The sequence below is a fragment of the Pogoniulus pusillus genome, chromosome 17 (genome assembly GCF_015220805.1).
Source record: "Pogoniulus pusillus isolate bPogPus1 chromosome 17, bPogPus1.pri, whole genome shotgun sequence".
In the NCBI taxonomy this organism is placed as follows: Eukaryota; Metazoa; Chordata; class Aves; order Piciformes; family Lybiidae; genus Pogoniulus; species Pogoniulus pusillus.
In genome coordinates this window covers 3,107,688-3,133,319 of record NC_087280.1, presented here as the reverse complement: position 1 = coordinate 3,133,319, position 25,632 = coordinate 3,107,688, and the positions used below count along the sequence as shown (strand labels likewise).

General features: G+C 55.0%; 1 protein-coding gene across 1 annotated transcript in view; it reads right to left on the bottom strand.

Moving 5' to 3' along the window:
- CCDC33 (coiled-coil domain containing 33) overlaps window positions 1-25,632 on the bottom strand; it is an 83,351-nt gene that overhangs the window by 33,660 nt on the left and 24,059 nt on the right. Inside the window, exons 4-9 of the mRNA XM_064158175.1 lie at window positions 23,797-23,960; window positions 12,194-12,312; window positions 8,302-8,411; window positions 6,337-6,438; window positions 5,035-5,126; window positions 3,953-4,073 (exon numbers count right to left, since the gene is read on the bottom strand). Of these exons, the coding sequence (XP_064014245.1) occupies window positions 3,953-4,073; window positions 5,035-5,126; window positions 6,337-6,438; window positions 8,302-8,411; window positions 12,194-12,312; window positions 23,797-23,960 (708 nt within the window). The remainder of the gene's footprint in view (window positions 1-3,952; window positions 4,074-5,034; window positions 5,127-6,336; window positions 6,439-8,301; window positions 8,412-12,193; window positions 12,313-23,796; window positions 23,961-25,632) is intronic.

The window sequence follows — 25,632 nt, the reverse complement described above, 5'->3', positions numbered from 1 at the left end:
CACCATCCTGTCCACCACCCCAGGAGCTCCTCACTGCCACCACCCTGCCCATCACCCCAGGAGCTTCCCATTGGATCCCAGGAGCACCCAGCACTCTTGCAGGTGGCTCTGTGCAGTTCCTCCCAGCCCTTTGGCTAGGCAGGGAAGGGTTAAGCACCCAGGCACCCAAAAAAGCCCTTCAGGACGAGGGGTGCCCTGCTGAAGGTGAAGCCAAGCACCACTGCCTGCCGACGCTGATGGGAAGTGACAGGCGAGAGGCCAGGCTGGGCTGGCAGAGTGATCGAATGCGATTAGCCTGCCCTCCAGCCCGCGGGGGGAAAGCCATTAACCTCTGCAACCAGAGCTGCCACCCTCCCTCCTCCTCCTCCCCTTCCTCCCAGCCTTCCCCTTAACCATTCCTCTTGGGCGTTACGAGTTTGTTCCCCTGGAGAAGCAACTGTGGAGGGGGGAAACTGAGGCAGGGGATGGAGGGAAGAGAGTGGTTGGAGGTCCAAGCAACCCCGGGGAGCATCCTGAGCGATGTGCAAAGACAGCCAGAGTCCTCTGGTTGAGGAGAGGAGGAGGAGGAGATGGAGGAGGCAGCAGGCAAGCATGCAAGCCAGATGGCCAGGTTTAATCACTGGGTTGGGCTCCCACAGCTCCACACTGGCACTGCTGCCCATGCTGGGACTGGGGAGGGGTTGGCTTGAGCTTTGCCACAGCTTCCCAACAGGTTTGTGTGGGGATTTATCCCTAAATCCAAAGCAAACTCTTTTATATGAGGAGGGGGAGGAATTGCTTTCAGAGGAATATCCCTGCTCTGGCTTGGCCAGCCCCAGCCTGGAGCAAGGAGATGGAAGAGGCAAAGAGGGGCCAGGGTGGGCAACCTCTACCCTAAACCCATTGCCACAGTGAGGCTGGGCACAAGGAGCAGGAGCAGAAGGTTCATGGTTCTTCCCTTACTTTCCCTACCCCAACCTCAACCCAGGGAGGTGGAGGAGGAGGAGGAGGAGGAGGGGAACTGAACCAACAATTACTGTAAGGAAGGAAAGGCACTAATGAGATTGATGACAACTCAGAGCCCCCCGGGGGGGACTTGGCATTTGGCCACCCCCTTGGGGGGAATGGTTTTATAACTGAGCTACCCAAATGTGTTGACAGAAGCAGGTTTTGCTCCAAGCAATCCCAATGGAAGGCTCAGGGAAGAAAGGAGAGGAGGAAGGAGGGAGAAAGTTTGGCTCCTCCAGAGCCAGGGACCAGCTGGAGCCCTCTTTTTGGGGGGGGGCTGTTGGACATCTGTCCTGACCATGCTTTCCACTGGCACTTTGCAGAGGTCCCATTGGGTTTCCCCAGGACATCATGAGGCAGAGTACATCAAAAGCTGCTCAGTTTCCCTGAGCTTGTGCTCTGGTGGGATGAGGATCATGTGAAGATTGACTTCCACAGCACAGGTTTTACAAGGGGCTGGTTGTAATCCAACTCCAGACCAATCCCAACTCTATCCATCCCAGCCCAACCCCAGCCCAATCCCAACCCTATCCATCCCAGCCCAATCCCAGCCCAATCCCAACCCTGGTGCTGTATGAGGCTTGCTGCAGCTGCAGACCTCTCAGCCCTGCACGGTGAGGAGCAGCACCACAGTGTGTGTCCAACCCTTGTAAGGTGTTGGGATGGCAGTGGGGAAGGGCTTGGGGTGATCCCTGCTGAGGCTGATGCCTGTGGGATGCTTTGGGGGACACCCAGAGCTCAACAGCATCGTTTGTCCCATCCTGCAGCACCACATCTGCTCCTAATCTGGAGCCACCACAGGGCTGGTGCTCATCGTGGCTTGGGCACTGCTCAGTGTCCTTTGGAGCAAGGGGTCCCTAATATCCCCCCAAATGAACCCTTTGATGATGTCAGAATCATACCCCAGTCCCTGCCACCCCTGTTCAGGTTGGGAAAGACCTCCAAGATCCATCAGATCCAACATGAATCATTCAGGTTGGAAAGGACCTCCAAGATCCACCAGGTCCAACCAGAATGGTTCAGGTTGGGAAAGACCTCCAAGATCCACCAGGTCCAACCAGAATGGTTCAGGTTGGGAAAGACCTCCAAGATCCACCAGGTCCAACCAGAATGGTTCAGGTTGAAAAAGACCTCCAAGATCCATCAGGTCCAACCAGAATGGTTCAGGTTGGAAAAGACCTCCAAGATCCATCAGGTCCAACCATTGACCCAACCCTACCACCAACCCATGTGCCCAGATGCCATGCCCACATGCTTCTTGAACACCTCCAGGGATGGAGACTCACAGAATCATAGAATCAAGCAGGCTGGAAGAGACTTTTAAGATAGAGTCAGAGAATCAACCAGGTTGGAAGGAACCTCCAAGGTAGAATCATAGAATCAAGAAGCTTGGAATAGACCTCCAAGATAGAATCACAGAATGAAGCAGGTTGGAGGAGACCTCCAAGCTCATCCAGCCCAACCTAGCACCCAGCCCTGGGCAGCCTCTTCCAATCCCTGACCGCTCTTGCAGCAAAGAAATTCCTCCTCATATCCAACCTAAACCTCCCCTGGCACAGCTTGAGGCTGTTTCCTTTCACCCTAGCACCTGCTACTAGGGAGAAGAGACCAACCCCCACCTCACATCCCTCCAGTCTCCTGCCTCTCCCACCCCACTAATTTTTGGCAGGGCTCAGGAACAAAAGCAGGGGCCCCCTCCTGCTCTCCACCCTGCTGTAGGCATGTTTCCCTGGCAACAGCTATTTTGAAGATGTGAGTCTCCAGCTCTCCTGGTGGTACTTGAGGCCCAGGGAGAAGGTCTCTGCCTTTGGAGATGCAGCTCTCAAGCTGGAGGCGTGAGCAGAGCAGGGGAAGGGAAAGGACAAAGAAAGGAGGAGCTGCCTGTGGGGCTCTGTTAGGGAGATGTGGGTGGTGCATCTTTGATGCTGGAAGCATCACTTAGCTTTGCCCTGCCTGGGAGTGCTCAGCTCCACTGCCACGAGGAGAGGTGCTCAGTGGTGCTCAAGTGGGGTGGATGCTGCTCAGGGAGGCAGTGGAGTCACCAGCTCTGGAGGGGTGTAAAAGATGTAGGGATGTGATGCTGAGGGACTTAACTGGATCAGGGAAGCACAGAAACAGCTCATGGTGGGGTTGGAAAGGACCTCTGGAAGCCATCCAGACCAATCCCCTCCCTGCTCCAGCAGGGGCACCCAAAGCTTTTCCCAAGCCTTTTGTGCTGGCTGAGGGATTTAGGTGGCAGGGGAGCTCCTGCAGCCTGGCATGCCAGAGGCTGTTGCTACAACACAGCCTTGCTCTTAGCAACTGCTCCCTGCAGCAGCTCAGGGCTCCACATCACACACTGCACCCTGTGGCATCCCAGAGTGGGTGGGATGGGAGAGACCTCTGGAGCTCAGCCACTCCAACCCCCCCCCCCCTTGCTAAAGCAGGGCACCCACAGCAGCTTGCCCAGTGCCACAGTGGCCAGGTGGGGTTGGAAGCTCTCCAGAGAAGGAGATTCCACAACCTCTCTGGACAGTCTGCTCCAGGCCTCCACCACTCTCACACCCTCCTCCTGTTCAGAGGGAACCTCCTGGGCTTCCAGTTTGTGCCCATTGCTCTTTGTTCTGTCCCTGGGCACTGCTGACAAGAGCCTGGCCCCAGCCTCTTGCCCCCCAGCCTTTAGCTCTTGCTGAGCATTGCTCAGATCCCCTCTGGAGCTGCTCTTCTGCAGGCTCCCAGCCCCAAGGCTCTCAGCCTTTGCTCCTCACAGATGCTCCAGACCCTGCAGCACCTTTGTAGCCTCTCCTGGTCTCTCTCCAGCAGTTCCCTGTCTCTGTACAACAGAAGAGTCCAGAAGTGGACACAGCACTGCAGCTGTGAACTCCTTAGGGCAGAGTAGAAGGAGAGAACCTCCCTTGCCCTGCTGGCCACACTCTTCCTCATGCACCCTAAGATTCTATCCCCATGGATGCATTTGGGCTCCTACCTGCGGGCAGCCGTGGTTGGCGACTCGGGCGATGCTGAAGGCTGCTGCTGGAGGGTCTGGGAATGTGATGGTGGTGGGGATGATGCCAGGATAGGAGATGGAATGGTCTTCCCTGAGGTGCCTGAGAGAAAGGGAGCAGCAGAGAATCCTAGAGTCAAGCAGGTTGGAAGAGAGCTCCAAGCTCAGCCAGCCCAACCTAGCACCCAGCCCTGCCCAACCAACCAGACCATGGCACTAAGTGCCCCAGCCAGGCTTGGCTGCAACACCTCCAGCCACAGCCACTCCACCACCTCCCTGGGCAGCCCATTCCAGTGCCAATCACTCTCTGCCAGGAACTTCCTCCTCACAGCCAGCCCAGACCTGCCCTGGCACAGCTTCAGCCTGGGTCCCCTTCTTCTGCTGCTGGCTGCCTGGCAGCAGAGCCCAACCCCAGCTGGCTACAGCCTCCCTGCAGGCAGCTGCAGGCAGCAATCAGCTCTGCCCTGAGCCTCCTCTGCTGCAGGCTGCACCCCCCCAGCTCCCTCAGCCTCTCCTCACAGGGCTGTGCTCCAGGCCCCTCCCCAGCCTTGCTGCCCTTCTCCAAACACCTTCCAGCACCTCAGCAGCTCTCTGCAATGCAGGAGCCCAGAACTGGACACAGCACTGCAGGGGTGGCCTGAGCAGTGCTGAGCACAGGGGCACAAGAACCTCCCTTGTCCTGCTGCCCACACTGCTCCTGAGCCAGCCCAGGATGCCATTGGCTCTGCTGCCCACCTGGGCACTGCTGCCTCCTCTGCAGCTCCTCTCTGCCAGCACCCCCAGCTCCCTCTCTGCCTGCCTGCTCTCAGCCACTCTGGCCCCAGCCTCTAGTGTGGGCTGGAGCCATAATCACACCTGGCAAGCCAAGTGTCTGGGAGGCTGAGCACAAACAGACACCATCAGCTCCCCAGCTGGGAAGGTACTGAAGCCTTGAATGAAGAGCCCAGGCTGGGATAGGTCTGGGCAGATGTCTGCTGGGGCACACCAAAGCCATCTCTAGGAGATTTGCTCAGGGAGAACCACCCCAGCCATGCCCCCAGCAGCTCCCCAAAGCCATCACTCACTTGTACTCCTGAACATTGCTCACAACTCTGGCCACAGCCACCAGAGCTCCGGAGGGGGTGGCCAAGGGGGTCGACAGCCCCTGCAGCAGCACCTGAGGGGGCAGTTGGGTCCATGTTCAGAGGTCAGCAAATGGTGGGGGAGGAAGAAAGTTGCCCCCTATCAGCATCAGCAAACACCAGAGCAGGAGATGATGTGCATCCTCCTCCTCCTCCTCCTCCTCCTCCTCCTCCTCCTCCTCCTCCTCCTCCAGTCAACATCCTCTGCTCCACCCCAGCCTCTGCAAGCTCACCTTGCCCCTTTCTGCACCCCAGGGACATTGTTGGCCACAAGAACACGCTGCTGGCCCATGAGGGCAACCTCCTTGGCCACCAGGTCCCTCTCCAGCAGCTGTGCTGACCCAATGAGGGGTCATTCCTCCCCAGGTGCAGGTGCCCTCAGCTTGCCCCTGCCAAACTTCACCAGGCTCCTCCCCACCAAACTTCACCAGGTTCCTCTGCACCAAACTTCACCAGGTTCTTCCTCCCCACCAAACTTCAGCAGGCTCCTCCCCACCAAACTTCACCAGGTTCTTCCCCACCAAACTTCACCAGGTTCTTCCCCACCAAACTTCACCAGGTTCTTCCTCTGCACCAAACTTCCCCAGGCTCCTCCCCACCAAATTCACCAGGCTCCTCCCCACCACACTTCACCAGGTTCTTCTTCATCAAACCTCACCAGACCCCTCCCCACCAAATTCACCAGGCTCCTCTAAACCAAACTTCACCAGGTTCCTCCCCACCAAACTTCACCTAGTTCTTCCTCCCCATCAAACTTCACCAGGTTCCTCTGCACCAAACTTCACCAGGCTCTTCCTCCCCACCAAACTTCACCTAGTTCTTCCTCCCCATCAAACTTCACCAGGTTCCTCTGCACCAAACTTCACCAGGCTCTTCCTCCCCACCAAACTTCACCTAGTTCTTCCTCCCCATCAAACTTCACCAGGTTCCTCTGCACCAAACTTCACCAGGTTCTTCCCCACCAAACTTCACCAGGTTCTTCCTCACCAAACTTCACCAGGCTCCTCCCCACCAAACTTCACCAGGTTCTTCCTCCCCACCAAACTTCACCAGGCTCCTCTAAACCAAACTTCACCAGGTTCTTCCTCCCCACCAAACTTCACCAGGCTCCTCCCCACCAAATTCACCAGGCTCCTCTGCACCAAACTTCCCCAGGTTCCTATGCACCAAACTTCACCATGTTCCTCTGCACCAAACTTCCCCAGGCTCCTCCCCACCAAACTTCACTCCTCAGGCACCTCTCACCTCCAAGGCCACGTAGCTCAGCCCCTTGCAGCGAGGGAAGCAGCTCCTCTTGCGGGTGATGGTGACATTCAGGACTGTCCCCACGGGATGCTGCTCCCTTGGCTGGTCAGAGAGCAGAGGCAAAGCGTGGGGGGAGGAAGAGTCAAAGCCACCAAAGCAAGCAGTTGGCTCAGAGCTGGCAATAAAGCACCAGCTGATAATTAAAGCTCCTTTTTGTCCCCTGGAGCCTTCCTGGCAAAGATCAATAAAAGGAATCCTCCTGCATTTAAATATTTAATGGTTGCCAGGTTGGGGGGGGGGGGAGATAGGGGAAGAGGAGACTTATTTCTGCCAGAGCCAGAGCTCAGAGGGGGTTGCATCCAAAGCAGGGTGAGCAGCAGATCGAGGCAGGTGGTTCTGACCCTCTGCTCTGCTCTGCTGAGACCTGTGCCCAGTCCTGGGGGCCTCAAACACAAGAAAGACATCAAATTGCTGGAAGGGGGGGTCCAAAAGAGGCCACCAAGAGGATCAGAAGGGATGGAGAACCTCTGCTGTAAAGGGAGGCTGGGGAGAGTTGGGGTTGTTCAGCCTGGAGAAGAGAAAGCTCCAGGGGAGAGCTCAGTACCTAAAGGGGGGGTACAGGAAATGCAGGGAGGGACTTCAGGAGGATCTGTGGTGATAGGGATGAAGTACAAGGGTTAGAAACTAGAGCTGGGGAGGGGTTAGGAAGGAGTGAGAGTGGTGGAACAGGTTGCCCAGAGGGAAGGCTCCATCCCTGGAGGCATCCAAAGGCAAACTTGCTGTTGGTTCTGAGCAAGCTGATGGGAGTTGGGAGATGTTCCTGCTCCCTGCAGGGGAGCTGGACATGAGGACCATGAGAGTGGTGAGAGGCTGGAATGGGTTGCCCAGGGAGGTGGTGGAGGTTCCATTCCTGGAGGGATGAGGCTGTGGTGAGGCTGCTCTAGGGTAGGGTGTCCCTGAGCATGGCAGGGGGGTTGGAGCTGCCTGCTCCTTGTGCTCTCTTCCAGCCCTGCCTGCTTCTATGAGTCTGCAATCATCCAATCCAACCCCCCCTGCCAGACCAGGATCACCCAGGGGCAGGTCACACAAAAACACATCCAAATGGCTCTTGAAAGGTCTCCAGAGAAGGAGACTCCACAACCTCTCTGGGCAGCCTGCTTTTCCTCCTCACAGAGATGCTCCAAGCCCCTCAGCACCTTTCTAGCCTCTCCTGGACTCTCTCCAGCAGTTCCCTGCCTCTGTAGAACTGGGGAGCCCAGAACTGGACACAACACTGCAGCTGTGACCTCACCAGGGCAGAGTGGAAGGGGAGAACCTCCCTTGCCCTGCTGGCCACACTCTTCCTCATGCACCCTAGGGAACCTTTGACCTTGGCTACCTCCTCACAGAGATGCTGCAGAGCCTTCAGCCTCCTTGTAGCCTCAAATGGGCTCTCTCCAGCAGCTCCCTGAACTGGAAAGCCCAGAACTGGACACAACACTGCAGCTGTGACCTCAGCAAGGGCAGATTACAGGGGCAGGAGAAGCTCCCTTGACCTGTTGGCCACAGGTGCAGGATCCCACTGGCCACAAGGACGCATCTCTGGCCCACAGATTAATGCACACTGTGGCGTGGTCCAGCTCCACAGCTCCTTCTCTGGGATGCTGAGGACAAAAAGCCTTTCCCAGCTGGCAATCCCATGGCTTTTCCTTCAGGTTTTTCCCAGTGGAGCTTTGAAAAAGCCCAGCACAAGGCCTGCCTTGTTCCCAGCTCGTGGGAAGCTCAGGGCAGCTCTTTGCTCACAAGCCTCTTTGGGCACCTTCTTCCCCAACCTGCCAAATTCAAGCTTCCCAGCAGGATTACCTCCTTACACAAGGGTCCCTTCACCCACAACCTCCCCACCCCCACATCCAGCTGGAGTGAGTGGGACTCAGAAGATCTTAGCAGGAATAAGCAATGGGAAGGAGAGGCAGGAGTTGTACCTACCAGCACCAGCCTGCAGTGGTGGGGCTGGAAGGGCTGAAGGTGCCTCACTGGCAGCTGGAAGGTGCCCAAAGCCTCTTTGGTGGCTTTGTCTGCCACGGTGAGAGTCAGGGCTGGAAGGGAAAGGGGTCAGTTGTCAGGATGAGCAGGGTTGGCCAAGCAGTTTGGGGAGGGGGAGAGCAGAGGAAGAGATGGGGAGAGCAGAGGAAGAGACGAGGGGAGAATATAGGAAGAGATGAGGGGAGAGCATAGGAAGAGATGAGGGGAGCAGAGAAAGAGATGGGGAGAGCAGAGAAAGAGATGAGGAGAGCAGAGGGAGAGATGAGGGGAGCAGAGGGAGAGATGAGGGGAGCAGAGGGAGAGATGAGGGGAGAGCAGAGGAAGAGATGGGAAGAGCAGAGGGAAGATGAGGGGAGAGCAGAAGAGATGAGGAGAGCAGAGGAAGAGATGAGGGGAGAGCAAAGGAAGAGATGCCCATCCAGGGTGGGCTCCAACCCAGCTCAGGGCAGGCTCCAACCCAGCTCAGAATGGGCTCCAACCCATCCAGGGCAGGCTCCAACCCAGCTTAGAGTGGGCTCTAATCCATCCAGGGTGGGCTCCAACCCAGCTCAGGGTGGGCTCCAACCCATCCAGGGTGGGCTCCAACCCAGCTCAGAATGGGCTCCAACCCATCCAGGGTGGGCTCCAACCCAGCTCAGGGTAGACTCCAACCCAACTCAGGGCAGGCTCCAACCCAGCTCAGAGTGGGCTCCAGCCCAGCTCAGGGTGGGCTCCAACCCATGCAGGGTGGGCTCCAACCCAGCACAGGGTGGGCTCCAACCCATCCAGGGTGGGCTCCAACCCAGCTCAGAGTGGGCTCCAACCCATGCAGGGTGGGCTCCAACCCAGCTCAGGGTGGGCTCCAACCCATCCAGGGCAGGCTCCAACCCAGCTCAGAGTGGGCTCTAATCCATCTTAGGGCGGGCTCCAACCCATCCAGGGTGGGCTCCAACCCATCCAGGGCAGGCTCCAACCCAGCTCAGGGTAGACTCCAACCCAGCACAGGGTGGGCTCCAACCCATCCAGGGCAGGCTCCAACCCTCTGCACACACTTTCCACCCCCACAGGTCTAGCAGCATCACCCCCCGCGGGTGGGAGCACCCCCATCCCTTTCCTTCCTTTCAAGCAAAGCTGCAATTTAGTTGACAAGCAGGAGCAGGAGCCCTCTTCAAGGGAAATAAAAATGAGAAAGAAAGGAGCTGATGGAAGGGAGAAAAACGCCCTCTCTTTGTGCTGCCAGCAAGACTTGGCCTTCCCTTCCCCCACCTTAATGACTGCACAGAGCCAACAGCCTTAACTCCTGCTTGGCCAACCCGAAGCTCGGTGCCACAGCTCCCCAAAACGATGATGAGGGAGACAGGCAATGTGCAAGGGTCAGGCTTTCCCCAGCTCCTGCCCTTCAGCAGGTGCTCCAATTGCATGGAGGTCTTCTGGTTTCTCCCAGGCTCTTGTAGAAAGAGCAGCAGGGAAGATGTTCTGGGGTGGGGAGAGAGAGGAAAAATGAGAGAGAGAGAGAGAGATGGAGAGAGAGAGGGAGAATGAGAGAGAATGAGAGAGAGAGAGAGAATGAGAGAGAGAATGAGAGAGAGAGAGAGATGGAGAGAGAGAGAGAGAATGAGAGAGAGAATGAGAGATGGAGAGAGAGAAAGAGAATGAGAGAGAGAGAGAGAATGAGAGATAGAGAATGAGGGAGAGAGAGAGATGGAGAGAGAGAAAGAGAATGAGAGAGAGAGAGAGAGAATGAGAGATAGAGAATGAGCGATAGAGAGAGATGGAGAGAGAGAAAGAGAAAGAGAGAGAGAGATGGAGAGAGAGAAAGAGAATGAGAGAGAGAGAGAATGAGAGAGAGAGAGAATGAGAGAGAGAGAATGAGAGAGAGAGAGATGGAGAGAGAGAGAGAATGAGAGAGAGAGAGAGAATGAGAGAGAGAGAGAGAGGGAGAGAGAGAGAGAATGAGAGAGAGAGAGAGAATGAGAGAGAGAGAGAGAGAGGGAGAGAGAGAGAGAATGAGAGAGAGAGAGAGAATGAGAGATAGAGAACGAGAGAGAGAGAGAGATGGAGAGAGAGAAAGAGAATGAGAGAGAGAGAGAGAGAATGAGAGATAGAGAATGAGAGAGAGAGAGATGGAGAGAGAGAAAGAGAATGAGAGAGAGAGAGAGATGGAGAGAGAGAAAGAGAATGAGAGAGAGAGAGAGGGAGAGAGAGAGAGAATGAGAGAGAGAGAGAGAGAGAGATATGGAGAAGTGCCTTTGGTGCTGCTTGTCATGATCCTGCTCAGCAGCCCCACTGATGGGAAGAGTATTTCTGGGCAAAGAGAAGGCAAAAAGGATATTTATGGGCAATAAAAGGTGTGAGGTGCACCTGGAAGCAGCAGCTTGGGGATGAACATCTGAGAGAGAGAGAGAATGGCAGAGAGAAATTACTTTGCTGCTGCTTGTCATAATCCTGCTCAGCAGCTCAGGTATTTCTGGGCAAGGAGAAGGCAGAAAGCATATTTGTGGGCAAGAAAAGGTTGTGAGCTGCACCTGGAAGCAGCAGCTTGGGGATGAACAGCTGAGAGAGAGAGAATGAGATGGAGAAGCGACTTTGGTGCTGCTTGTCATGATCCTGCTCAGCAGCCCCACGGATGGGAAGAGTATTTCTGGGCAAAGAGAAGGCAAAAAGGATATTTATGGGCAATAAAAGGTGTGAGGTGCACCTGGAAGCAGCAGCTTGGGGATGGACATCTGGGGGATGAATATCTCCAAGCATCTAGGGGATGAACAAGCAGGACCAGAGGTCCCATTAGGTTTCCCCAGGACATCATGAGGCAGAGTACATCAAAAGCTGCTCAGTTTCCCTGAGCTTGTGCTCTGGTGGGATGAGGATCATGTGAAGATTGGCTTCCACAGCACAGGTTTTGCAAGGGGCTGGTTGTAATCTAACCCCAGCCCAATCCCAACTCTATCCATCCCAGCCCAACCCCAGCCCAATCCCAACCCTGGTGCTGTATGAGGCTTGCTTCAGCTGCAGACCTCTCAGCCCTGCACAGTGAGGAGCAGCACCACAGTGTGTGTCCAACCCTTGTAAGGTGTTGGGATGGCAGTGGGGGAGGGCTTGGGGTGATCCCTGCTGAGGCTGATGCCTGTGGGATGCTTTGGGGGACACCCAGAGCTCAACAGCATCGTTTGTCCCATCCTGCAGCACCACATCTGCTCCTAATCTGAAGCCACCACAGGGCTGGTGCTCATCATGGCTTGGGCACTGCTCAGTGTCCTTTGGAGCAAGGGGTCCCTAATATCCCCCCAGATTAACCCTTTGATGATGTCAGAATCATATCCCAGTCCCTGCCATCCCTGTTCACATTGGGAAAGACCTCCAAGATCCATCAGATCCAACATGAATCACTCAGGTTGGAAAGGACCTTCAAGATCCATCAGGTCCAACCTGAATGGTTCAGGATGGAAAAGACCTCCAAGATCCACCAGGTCCAACCTGAGTGGTTCAGGTTGAAAAAGACCTCCAAGATACATCAGGTCCAACCAGAATGGTTCAGGTTGGAAAAGACCTCCAAGATTCATCAGATTCAACCTGAATCATTCAGGTTGGAAAAGGCCTCCTAGATCCAACAGGTCAAACCTGAATCATTCAGGTTGGAAAAGACCTCCAAGATCCATCAGGTCCAACCAGAGTCATTCAGGTTGGAAAAGACCTCCAAGATCCATCAGATTCAACCTGAATCATTCAGGTTGGAAAAGACCTCCAAGATCCACCAGGTCCAACCATCATCCCAGCATCACTTTTGACCCCTTCCCAGGGATGGAGACTCCACCACCTCCCTGGGGGGCAGCCCTCATGGTCCTCGGATGCTTCTCACCTGCCCAGCCTGCATCTTCAGCATCCATTTCCACTGTCACCTCCTCCTCCCAGGTGGGTGCATGGGTGGGTGCTGTGGATGCATGAGTTGCTTGCTGCTCATCTCCTCTGCTGGTCTCACTGTGAGGGGAGAGAAAGAGGCAAAGCAGGGCAGGTTACTGGATGAGGAAGCACAGGCAGGAGGGGATGGGCACTGTGCCCTCTCAGTGCAGCTCACAGTGGGCAGCCTGCCCTCAGCACTGCTCTGCCCCAGCTGTGGGGAGGGATGTTCAGGGTGCATGGGGAGGGATGTTCAGGGTGCTGGCAGAGAGGAGCTGCAGAGGAGGCAGCAGAGCCAATGGCATCCTGGGCTGGCTCAGGAGCAGTGTGGGCAGCAGGACAAGGGAGGTTCTTGTGCCCCTGTGCTCAGCACTGCTCAGGCCACCCCTGCAGCGCTGTGTCCAGTTCTGGGCTCCTCCATTGCAGAGAGATGCTGAGGTGCTGGAAGGTGTTTGGAGAAGGGCAGCAAGGCTGGGGAGGGGCCTGGAGCACAGCCCTGTGAGGAGAGGCTGAGGGAGCTGGGGGGGTGCAGCCTGCAGCAGAGGAGGCTCAGGGCAGAGCTGATTGCTGCCTGCAGCTGCCTGCAGAGAGGCTGTAGCCAGCTGGGGTTGGGCTCTGCTGCCAGGCAGCCAGCAGCAGAAGAAGGGGACCCAGGCTGAAGCTGTGGCAGGGCAGGTCTGGGCTGGCTGTGAGGAGGAAGTTGCTGGCAGAGAGAGTGATTGGCATTGGAATGGGCTGCCCAGGGAGGTGGTGGAGTGGCTGTGGCTGGAGGTGTTGCAGCCAAGCCTGGCTGGGGCACTTAGTGCCATGGTCTGGTTGGTTGGGCAGGGCTGGGTGCTAGGTTGGGCTGGCTGAGCCTGGAGCTCTCTTCCAGCCTGCTTGATTCTGTGATTCTATGATTCTATGATTCAGGGTGCATGGGGAGGGATGTTCAGGGTGCATGGGGAGGGATGCTCAGGGTGCATGGGGAGGGATGCTCAGGGTGCATGGGGAGGGATTTTCAGGAAGTATGGGCAGGTTGTCCCTGTTTTAATCCCCAGTTGCCAGGTCAGTGCTGGGGGTTTGCAGCTCCTCTCATTCAAAAGGCTACTTCAGACCCTGGAGGCTAATTAAGTGGCTTGCATTGATGAAGGGCCAGGAAGGAGGCTGCTGGGGAAGGAGGAGAAGATTGAATGTTAACGACCACCATCATTAAACACACACATAAGGAGGCTGAGCAATAATTACAGTGGCTTTGAGGGGGTTGCTATGGACCCTGGAGAGTTCTTCATCCAGGCTGGTTCAGGACCAGCGCCACCAAGGCTTGTTTCGAGGTGCTTCTTCCTCCCACTTTGATCAGTTGTCCTTCCATTGCCCACCAGCTTGGCTAGTGGCAAGGACTGCCCCTCCTCCTGAGAGGAGCTGGTAGAGACCTTTTTAGGCATCTCTGTTGCCCAGGGAGACACTTGGTGGCCTCCTGGCACTTCCAGGCCATGGCATAGTGGCATGGTGACCTGCAGTCCTGCCTGTGGGGCAAAGGGGAGTGGCACTGTGGCATCAGGCCCTGGCAAGGGGTTGCTCTGGATAGGAAGAGGATCAAATCTCTGGTGCTAGCTGATCAAATCTCTGGTGCTAGCTCTTCCAGGAAAGCTCTTGCTGGAGCAGAGCCAGCAGGGCTCTTAAGGAGAGGTTAAGAGAGCAGCTGTGCTGACCGAAAGGAGGTGGCTCTTTGCCACTCCCTGGGAGGTGGAGATCCCAGCTCTGGGGGAAAGGAGATCAGAAAGATCCTTCCAGCTGTAGGGTGACCTCCAGGCACGGTGCTGGGACCGTCCCGGCTGGGTAGGAGGATGCTCTGTGATTACAAGACCTCCATCCCCTCTCTCAGTGCTGATCCTCAGCTACCTTGCAGCTACATCTCATGCTCCTCTCCCACCTCCCAGGTGTCCGTTTCCCCACTGGAGAAGCCCACCTGCATCCCGCGGGGATGGAGCTGAGCCGGCTGGCTCTGGCAGGTGGGAATTAGCATGGGGCTGGCACTGCTCTGGAGGGGCTGGGAGAAAACTGCCTCTCCAGTAATGAGCTCTGTGGGGGATTGCTCTACCAGCAACGTGCTCAGGGTCCGAATGAAGGCAGACCTGGGCTGGGGAGGGAGTGAGAAGAGGAGAAGGAGGAGGAGGAGGAAGCTGAGAAGGGGCTGCTCTGAGCCCCCTTCATTATCGACTTGCCTAAGGAGGAGAGAGCATTCAAAAAGAGCTGTGAAGTGGGGAAGGGGTTGGGGAGGGGGAGCACAATCCACAACAAGGCAGCACATGGATGAGCTTCCAGATCGAATGGAGAAGCCCGGGGGGAGGGAGGCGGGAGGCAGAAGGAACAGCAGAGAGCAGAGGTGGTTTGATGTCTTCTCCTCCTCATCCTGGCCTCTGGGGCAGGGGATGAAGGTCTCCAGCAAGCGAGCCCAAAGGGATAACCCGTTTGGGATGGAGCAGGAGGATGCTCTGCGTCCCTCCCTGCCTTCTCCGGAGGCAGGCACTTGGCTCTGCTGCGTGGGGCTACAGCAGCCACCCCCTCACCGACCGCTGGGATAAAAGAGGAAGAAGATGAAGGGATAAAGACAATCACCCTCGGGGTTATTACACATCAGAGTCTGGCTACAGCGCTTGGGCACAGGCGCCCAGCTGGGGGTGACACCGGGGCGGGCAGCAAAGGGGCTTGGCAGGGCTGTGCCCAGCCCTTGTAATTCATTCTCTCTGTGGCGTTAGAAGTTGTTATCTCCACGGGGAGAGTTATTTCTCGGGGGTCTGATGGTGGTGCAGCAAATCAAACCCCCAGCAGCACGGCTGAGGTTGAGCCAAGGCATCACCTGCGTGGAGGTGGTTGCAGGATCTGCTCCCTGCACGAACAGGACCCTCACTGTGCTGGGGTGATGAGATTGGGGGAGGAGGAGGGGGGGTTCAGGTGCAGGTTGGGTTGGGGAGGTGTTAACCATGGAAAAATAAACGTGGCTGAATCCAGGTGGAGGAATCAGTGTGGCTAAATAAAAGTGGGTAAATCAATGTGGGTGAATAAAGAGAGATCAATAAGTGGGGGTAAATATGTGTGGATATATAAATAGGGATGGATAAAGGCAGATCAATAAGTGGGGTAAATATATGTGGATATATAAATATGGATGGATAAAGGCAGATCAGTAAGTGGGGTAAATATATGTGGATATATAAATAGGGATGGATAAAGGCAGATCAATAAGTGGGGGTAAATATATGTGGATATATAAATATGGATGGATAAAGACAGATCAATAAGTGGGGGTAAATAAATGTGGATATATAAACAGGGATGGATAAAGGCAGATCAATAAGTGGGGGTAAATATATGTGGATATAAAAACAGGGATGGATAAAGGCAGATCAATAAGTGGGGGTAAATATATGTGGATATAAAAACAGGGATGGATAAAGGCAGATCAATAAGTGGGGTAAATAAATGTGGATATATAAATAGGGATGGATAAAGGCAGATCAATAAGTGGGGTAAATATATGTGGATATAAAACAGGGATGGATAAAGGCAGATCAATAAGTGGGGGTAAATAAATGTGGATATATAAATAGGGATGGATAAAGGCAGATCAATAAGTGGGGTAAATAAATGTAGATATATAAATAGGGATGGATAAAGGCAGATCAATAAGTGGGGGTAAATAAATGTGGATATATAAATAGGGATGGATAAAGGCAGATCAATAAGTGGGGTAAATAAATGTGGATATATAAATAGGGATGGATAAAGGCAGATCAATAAGTGGGGTAAATAAATGTGGATATATAAATAGGGATGGATAAAGGCAGATCAATAAGTGGGGGTTAATATATGTGGATATATAAATAGGGATGGATAAAGGCAGATCAATAAGTGGGGGTAAATATATGTGGATATAAAAACAGGGATGGATAAAGACAGATCAATAAGTGGGGGTAAATATATGTGGATATATAAATATGGATGGATAAATACAGATCAATAGGTGTGGGTAAATACATATGGAGATATAAATCTGGGTAAATAAATGTGGCTAAAGATACAGGGATCTAAAAAGATGGATAAATAGGGTCTGGCTGAATAAATAAAGACAAACCAAGCACGGATAAATAATGAACAGGGATAAATTGTGTGTGGATAAATAGATGTGGATGTAGAAATGTGGATAAATAAACAAAGAGGGGTAAAAAAACAACAGGGGTAAATCCATGGCAAAGTTGAAGAGGTTCAGGAGCAAAGCATCCTGGAATCATTTCAGTTGGAAAAGGATCACCGAGCTCAATCACTGCCTAACTCTACCATGTCTGGAACATCCATGGATAGGAGAAAGGAAGAGCTGGAATCTGCCCCTCTCATGAAACTCCCAACTTTCACATTGCTCCTCACCCTCTGGCCCTAGGATGCTCCAGCTGCATCCCACCAGGCCTCCTCCCAAAGACCCTGCTCAGTCCCACTTGCCTCATTCCCTTGCTCTGGGGTGAGCCCTTCAGTTTCTTTTGGGGCACATCACAGAGCCAAAAGGTTTTGCTTGGGGCAAGATCCTCACTCCCTTCCCACTTGGCTCACCCAATCTTCACCACAACCGGGACCTGCTGCCTGCCAGACCTGCAGGAGAAGGGGGAAAGGGGGGGAAATAGGAGCCCCCTCCATCCCCCAGGCTTTGGGAGCAGATGGTGCATTCAGCAGCGACCTTGAGCTTCTTCTCTCGGCGTTGAAGCAGCCAGGAGGGACCTTGGCCGGCCAGAGGTACTCGACGGTGAGGAGCAGGCGGCCGCGCCCGGGTGCTTTGTGCCGTTAATTGCAGGCGCACCAAGGTCACTCCTGCATCCCGACGCTCATCTGGGAAAGGGAGCCGGCGAGGGGCGGGAAAGGCAGGTGCAAACCCACGGCTTTGCCCCTGGCAGCAAGGAGCAGGGCTTTGCTCAACAAGCAGAGGATGAAGAGCAGACACAAGCTGCTGCCAGCTCCCCGGAGCGTCGAGCTCTGTCTCGCTGAGGCAGGGATGAGCAAAAGCCCATTGGGATGCCTCTCTGCAGGCTCTCCTGTTGCTTGGGGCCTTCTGGATTCACTCTCCTAAGCTTTTCCCTCCCTCATCCTCTGCACCAAGAGCTGGAACTGATGCTACTGATGCTAGCCCACGGCTACAGAGTGCCATGGGGGTGCTGAGCCTGGGCATGAGCACCACAAAGGGCTGGTGCCTGATGGAATCACTCTCACCTATCCCACTGCTGATTTTGGGGAGGGGGAGATGCTCTTGGGCCTGGGCATGAGCACCACAAAGGGCTGGTGCCTGTTGGAATCACTCCCACCTATCCCACTGCTGATTTTGGGGAGGGGGAGACGCTCTGCATGCCTGCAGAGTGCCATGGGGTGCTGAGCCTGGGCATGAGCACCACAAAGGACTGGTGCCTGATGGAATCACTCCCACCTATCCCACTGCTGATTTTAGGGAGGGGGAGATGCTCTTGAGTCTGGGCATGAGCACCACAAAGGGCTGGTGCCTGTTGGAATCACTCCCACCCACCCCACTGCTGATTTTGGGGAGGGGGAGATGCTCTTGAGTCTGGGCATGAGCACCACAAAGGGTTGGTACCTGTGGAATCACTCCCACTCATCCCACTGCTGATTTTAGGGAGGGGGAGATGCTCTGCATGCCTGCAGAGTGCCATGGGGTGCTGAGCCTGGGCATGAGCACCACAAAGGACTGGTGCCTGTTGGAATCACTCCCACCTATCCCACTGCTGATTTTAGGGAGGGGGAGATGCTCTTGAGTCTGGGCATGAGCACCACAAAGGGCTGGTGCCTGTTGGAATCACTCCCACCCACCCCACTGCTGATTTTGGGGAGGGGGAGATGCTCTTGAGTCTGGGCATGAGCACCACAAAGGGTTGGTACCTGTGGAATCACTCCCACTCATCCCACTGCTGATTTTAGGGAGGGGGAGATGCTCTTGAGTCTGGGCATGAGCACCACAAAGGGCTGGTGCCTGTTGGAATCACTCCCACCCACCCCACTGCTGATTTTGGGGAGGGGGAGATGCTCTTGAGTCTGGGCATGAGCACCACAAAGGGTTGGTACCTGTGGAATCACTCCCACTCATCCCACTGCTGATTCTGGGGAGGGGGAGATGCTCTTGAGTCTGGGCATGAGCACCACAAAGGGTTGGTACCTGTGGAATCACTCCCACTCATCCCACTGCTGATTTTAGGGAGGGGGAGATGCTCTGCATGCCTGCAGAGTGCCATGGGGTGCTGAGTCTGGACATGAGCACCACAAAGGGTTGGTACCTGTGGAATCACTCCCACCCATCCCACTTCTGATTCTGGGGAGGGGGAGATGCTCTTGAGTCTGGGCATGAGCACCACAAAGGGTTGGTACCTGTGGAATCACTCCCACTCATCCCACTCCTGATTTTAGGGAGGGAAGATGCTCTGGATGCCTGAAGATTGAGCTTGAGCTTACTTCACTGGTGCTACCCAGCCACTTTGAGGGGGGTGGGGGAGGGAGAGTGGGCTATCAGCTGCCACCAGGTCCCCACCAAGCACATCCACCACCTGCTCTTCCCTCTCCCCTCCATCAAACCCTACCTTTTAACTGCAACCTGCTCCTCTCCTTCAAAAGCCAAGGCCCTGCAAAACAATCACTGATTCCCTTCTGCCTTGGCTCCTTCACTATGGTTACTAAAAGGCCCCTCATGTGTCCTGCATCCTTAATAGCACCCTCCCCTCTCATCACACACACACCCCCCCCCTCTCTCCAACCCTCCCCATTGCCATGGCAACGCAGTGATGGAGCAGCAGCAGAATGCAGAGAGAGCCGAGGCGGTCGCACGCCACCCTCCTGCCAGCATTTAGGATATTGATGTTTGAATCTCCTGAGATCATCTGGGTGTAATTGGTTTATGGAAATACAGACAACTCCTGCTGTGGACTGACTCCAGCTGCCAGGGTGGAGAGAGGCTCCTTGGCATGGGGAGAGGGAGGGGGGGTAAGGAAAAGAGGCTGGCAGCGGTGGTTGCCAGCCCGTCTGCCAACAGGCTGCTGCCAGCCCCAGCCCTCAGAACCCAACAGGTGGTGTTCCTGTGGTGGAGATCCACATCCCTCCTGCTCAGGGAACCTCGAGGATGGCCAGCATGGCTGGCAGCAAGCAGTGTGGGGCCTCACTTCGCTGTGGAGCTCAGAGTTTGCACACTGGAAAACATCCAGCAAGCAACAGTTTGCTCTACATGCTTGCAGGGAAGATGTTTCCAGGCTTCCACAGCCTCAGCTGCTGGTTCTCCCCAGCAGACAAGTCCTGGCTGCTGCTTCTTGGTCCCCTTGGCATTGATGCAAGCATTTGGGTACCAGCCTGCCCAGCACTGCCCCAAAGAAACCAAACTCCTCAGCCAAGAGATCACAGAGTTGCAGAATGATAGGGGTTGGAAGGGACCTCTAGAGATCATCCATCCCTACCTCACTGCCAAAGCAGGATCACCCAGGGCAGGTCACACAGGAACAGGTCACAGAATCATGGAATCCTGGAATCAAGCAGGTTGGAAGAGAGCTCCAAGCTCAGCCAGCCCAACCTAGCACCCAGCCTTGCTCAACCAACCAGACCATGGCACTAAGTGCCCCAGCCAGGCTTGGCTTCAACACCTCCAGCCACAGCCACTCCACCACCTCCCTGGGCAGCCCATTCCAGTGCCAATCACTCTCTCTGCCAGGAACTTCCTCCTCACAGCCAGCCCAGACCTGCCCTGCCACAGCTTCAGCCTGGGTTCCCTTCTTCTGCTGCTGGCTGCCTGGCAGCAGAGCCCAACCCCAGCTGGCTACAGCCTCCCTGCAGGCAGCTGCAGGCAGCAATGAGCTCTGCCCTGAGCCTCCTCTGCTGCAGGCTGCACCCCCCCAGCTCCCTCAGCCTCTCCTCACAGGGCTCTGCTCCAGGCCCCTCCCCAGCCTTGCTGCCCTGCTCCAAACACCTTCCAGCACCTCAGCAGCTCTCTGCAATGCAGGAGCCCAGAGCTGGACACAGCACTGCAGGGGTGGCCTGAGCAGTGCTGAGCACAGGGGCACAAGAACCTCCCTTGTCCTGCTGCCCACACTGCTCCTGAGCCAGCCCAGGATGCCATTGGCTCTGCTGCCCACCTGGGCACTGCTGCCTCCTCTGCAGCTCCTCTCTGCCAGCACCCCCAGCTCCCTCTCTGCCTGCCTGCTCTCAGCCACTCTGGCCCCAGCCTCTAGCGCTGCTTGGGGTTGTTGTGGCCAAAGTGCAGAACCCTGCCCTTGGCCTTGTTCAGTCTCATCCCCTTGGCCTCTGCCCACCCATGCAGCCTGGCCAGGTCCCTCTGCAGGGCTCTACTGCCCTCCAATAGATCTATGTCTATCTCCATGTCTATATCTATCTCTATATCTATAGCTATTTATCTATATCTACATCTATGTCTAGATATCTATATCCATATCTATATCTACATCCATATTCATATCCATATCTACATCTATATCCATATCTATATCCACATCCATAGCTATATCTACATCTATATCCATACCTACATCTATATCTATATATCCATTATCTATATCTACATCTATATCCATATCTGTATCTACATCCCTATCCATATCTACATTTATATCCATATCCATGCCAATATCCATATCTACATCCATATCCACATCTATATCCATATCTATATCCATATCCATATCTACATCTATATCTACATCCATATCCATACCTATATCCATATCTCTATCTACATCTACATCTATATCCATGCCCATATCCATGTCTACATCCATATCCACATCTATATCTATATCCATATCTATATCAATATCAATATCAATATCAATATCCATATCTATATCCATACCTATATCCATATCTCTATCTACATCTACATCTATATCCATGCCCATATCCATGTCTACATCCATATCCACATCTGTATCCATATCTAATCAATATCAATGTCCATATCTATATCCATACCTATATCTATATCTGCATCTGCTTCCATATCTATATCTACACCTATATCTATATCCATATCTATATCAATATCCATATCCATACCTATATCTATATCTGCATCTGCTTCCATATCCATATCTATATCTATATCTGCATCTGCATCTATATCTACATCTATATCTATATCAATATCCATATCCACATCTATATCTATATCCATATCTATATCCATATCCATACCTATATCTACATCTATATCTATATCCATATCTACATCTATATCTATATCCATATCTATATCAATATCCATATCCATATCCATATCTATATCCATACCTATATCTATATCTGCATCTGCTTCCATATCCATATCCATATCTACATCTATATATCCATATCTATATCTACATCCATATCTACATCTTTATCTATATCCATACCTATATCTCCATCTCCATCCCTGCCTCCACGGCTCTCCCTATCCCTACCTATAGCTCTATCTGCAAGCATCCCTAAGCTCCCCTCAGCCTGCCCTCCTGCAGCCACATTCCCGTCCCGATCCCACCACCAACTGCCTCCTCCCCCCGCTCCTTTCCCAGGGAAGGGCTCTTTGGGCTCGCCCCGCGGCAGCGCCCGGCGGAGCAGCCTCTCTCTTAACGCAGACCAAAGCCTGACCGCCTAATTGCGTCCCCTGGCACATGCATAATGCAGGAGCAGCCTCCTTCTCCTTCTCCTTCTCCAAGCGTCCTGCTTTATTTAGCGAACCTCTCTTTGATTTAGCAGGATCTCAGCCCCCAAACCCCGGCACCGGCACCCTCTGGATTCACTCACAGCGTTTTATACTTTCAATATTAGGAACTCTTTCTTCCTGGCAGCCCAGGCAGCCAGAGCCACTCATCCTAGCCTGGAAGAAAGGGAGCTGGGGGTGCTGGCAGAGGGACCTGGCCAGGCTGCAGGGGTGGGCAGAGGCCAAGGGGATGAGAGTGAACAAGGCCAAGGGCAGGGTTGTGCACTTTGGCCACAACAACCCCAAGCAGCACTAGAGGCTGGGGCCAGAGTGGCTGAGAGCAGGCAGGCAGAGAGGGAGCTGGGGGTGGTGGCAGAGAGGAGCTGCAGAGGAGGCAGCAGTGCCCAGGTGGGCAGCAGAGCCAATGGCATCCTGGGCTGGCTCAGGAGCAGTGTGGGCAGCAGGGCAAGGGAGGTTCTTGTGCCCCTGTGCTCAGCACTGCTCAGGCCACCCCTGCAGTGCTGTGTCCAGCTCTGGGCTCCTCCATTGCAGAGAGCTGCTGAGGTGCTGGAAGGTGTTTGGAGCAGGGCAGCAAGGCTGGGGAGGGGCCTGGAGCAGAGCCCTGTGAGGAGAGGCTGAGGGAGCTGGGGGGGTGCAGCCTGCAGCAGAGGAGGCTCAGGGCAGAGCTGATTGCTGCCTGCAGCTGCCTGCAGCGAGGCTGTAGCCAGCTGGGGTTGGGCTCTGCTGCCAGGCAGCCAGCAGCAGAAGAAGGGGACCCAGGCTGAAGCTGTGGCAGGGCAGGTCTGGGCTGGCTGCGAGGAGGAAGTTGTTGGCAGAGAGAGTGATTGGCACTGGAATGGGCTGCCCAGGGAGGTGGTGGAGTGGCTGTGGCTGGAGGTGTTGCAGCCAAGCCTGGCTGGGGCACTTAGTGCCATGGTGTGGTTGGTTGGGCAGGGCTGGGTGCTAGGTTGGGCTGGCTGAGCTTGGAGCTCTCTTCCAACCTGCTTGGTTCTATGATTCTAGGATTCTATGATCTTCTCTTTTCCTCCACCTCACCAAAGAGTTCTGGCTTCTCTCCCCACACTGAGCATCCCACAGAGGCCATGCTTGTGTGCCCAAAGAGGTTCCAACCTCCCTGGGGCTTGCAAAGAGTTAGTGAGTGACAGCTTCTAACCCCTTCAGCTGTGCCCCCAATACCTCTATTATCCCCATTAGAGCTCCTAAACCCTTCAGCTGTTCCCCAACCATCTCTGTTGTCCCCACCACAGCTCCTACAGCCTTCAACTATGTCCCAAACATCTCTGTTGTCCCCACCACAGCTCCTAAACCCTTTAGCTGTACCCCCAATATCTCTGTTGTCCCCAACACAGCTCCTAAAGCCTTCAACTATGTTCCAACCATCTCTGTGGTCCCCACCACAGCTCCTAAAGCCTTCCACTATGTCCCAAACATCTCTGTTGTCCCCACCATAGCTCCTAAAGCCTTCCACTATGTCCCAACCATCTCTGTTGTCTCCACCACAGCTCCTAAAGCCTTCAACTATGTTCCAACCATCTCTGTTGTCCCCACCACAGCTCCTAAACCCTTTAGCTGTGCCTCCAATATCTCTGTTGTCTCCACCCCAGCTCCTAAACCCTTCCACTATGTCCCAACCATCTCTTTTGTCCCCACCCCAGCTCCTAAACCCTTCCACTATGTCCCAACCATCTCTGTTGTCCCCATCACAGCTTCTAACCCCTTCAGCTGCACCCCAACCATCTCTGTTGCCCCACCCCAGCTTCCAACCCCTTCAGCTGCATCCCAAGCACCTCTGCTGTCCCCCCCACCTCTGCTGTCCCCCTCTGTGGAGGCTGTGCACTCACACCACGATGTAAGGCCACGGCACATGTCCCTCCTGCGTGCTCGGCAGGTTGCTGGCACCATGGAGGGTGATGGTGATGGCTTCCTTCCCCACGCTGGCCACATGCCCCCCGCTGCCCACTGCTGTGCCTGCAGGCTCCTCTGCCTCAGCAGGGGACTTGGCTACCTGCTGGGAGCAAGGGAGAGAGAAGTCAAGGTGGGGAGGGGTTGGCAGCTCCTGCCTTCATTCAGCTTTACCCTCCGTGGCCCTGGCTCAATGCTGAGAGCCAGGTGGGGGTAGATGATGTCCCCAGCACCTTCCCATGACCCAAATGTGTCCCCACAATCCTTGTGTAACGCTGAGAGCCTGGATGATGGAGAGCAAAGCAAGGAGATGGTGTCCTCACCACACCTCCATCTCCCAGGCAGGTCACCAAGAGCTTTGCTCAATGCTCAGAGTTTGGATGATGGAGAACAAAGCAAGGAGATGGTGTCCCCAGCACATCCCCCTCTGCTCTGGTCTGCTGAGAGCCCACCTGGAGTGCTGCATCCAGCTCTGGAGCCCCTGGGCCAAGAGGGCTGTGGAGATGCTGGAGAGTGTCCAGAGCAGGGCCAGGAGGATGCTGAGAGGCTGCAGCAGCTCTGCTGTGAGCACAGCCTGAAAGAGTTGGGGCTGTGCAGGCTGCAGCAGAGGAGGCTTCCAGGGGACCTTCTTGTGGCCTTCCAGGGTCTGAAGGGGGCTCCAAAAAAGCTGGGGAGGGACTTTTGAGGCTGTGAGGGAGTGTCAGGAGTGGGGGGGATGGAGCAAAGGTGGAGGTGGGGAGAGTGAGGCTGGAGGTGAGGAGGAAGTTGTTGAGCAGGAGAGTGGTGAGAGGCTGGAATGGGTTGCCCAGGGAGGGGGTTGAGGCCCCATGGCTGGAGGTGTTTGAGGCCAGGCTGGCTGAGGCTGTGGTCAGGCTGCTCTAGGGTAGGGTGTCCCTGGGCATGGCAGGGGGGTTGGAACTGCCTGCTCCTTGTGCTCCCTTCCAGCCCTGCCTGCTTCTATGAGTCTAAGATCCAAAGCACTCCTGTGCCCCTCTGCCTTTCCAACAACCTCCCCCAGCCCCTGCCCATCCTCTGCTAGGATCCATCCTTGGATCTCAGCAGGAATTAGGCTCTCAGCCCAATCCTGAGGAGTGAGAAAAAGGAGAGAGTGTGTTGGGGTGGGGGGGGTGAGGAAGAGTTCCCCCAGCCCTAGCTCATTAATTCCCACCAGCTGATGTGCTAAGGAGGACCAGAGCCACAAGCTGCTGCTTCCTCACTCACTGGGTGCCGGGGGGAGGGGGAGTGGGGAAGGGGTAGGGGGGTAGGGTGGTGGTGGGAGAACAATCCCCTCCCCCATCACACCCAGTCCAAAGCGAGAGACGTTGCTGACACATCCCCCATCGTCACCCTGCCACCATCCCGGGCACAGCCACAGCTCAGCCTAGCACCGAGCACATGGAATTTAAACCCCCATCCCTCCCCCCCGCTCCCTGCGCTGCTTTAGCCCCTGGCAAACCCAACCCTGCCTGCGATCTTTCTGACCTGCCGGGATGGAAAGGAGGAGCTGGAGCCCAGCGAGCAGCCGGCAGGCTTCTCAAAGCCATCACTCGCAAATCATCTCCGACGGGTGGCTTTGCTTTCAACTCCCCCCCCCAGGAACGAGGGGCTGGGCTTAGCCCCTAAAACCCCGTCCCCTGCCCTTGCCCAGGCCACCCAGCTGAGATGGCAGCAGGGACCTGAGCCATCACCAAGGGGGATGGGAGGGGGTTGGGAGGGAGGATAACAAAGCTCAGCCCCGAGGGTCGGTTTGGAAGGCGGAGATTTGGGTGAGCTGA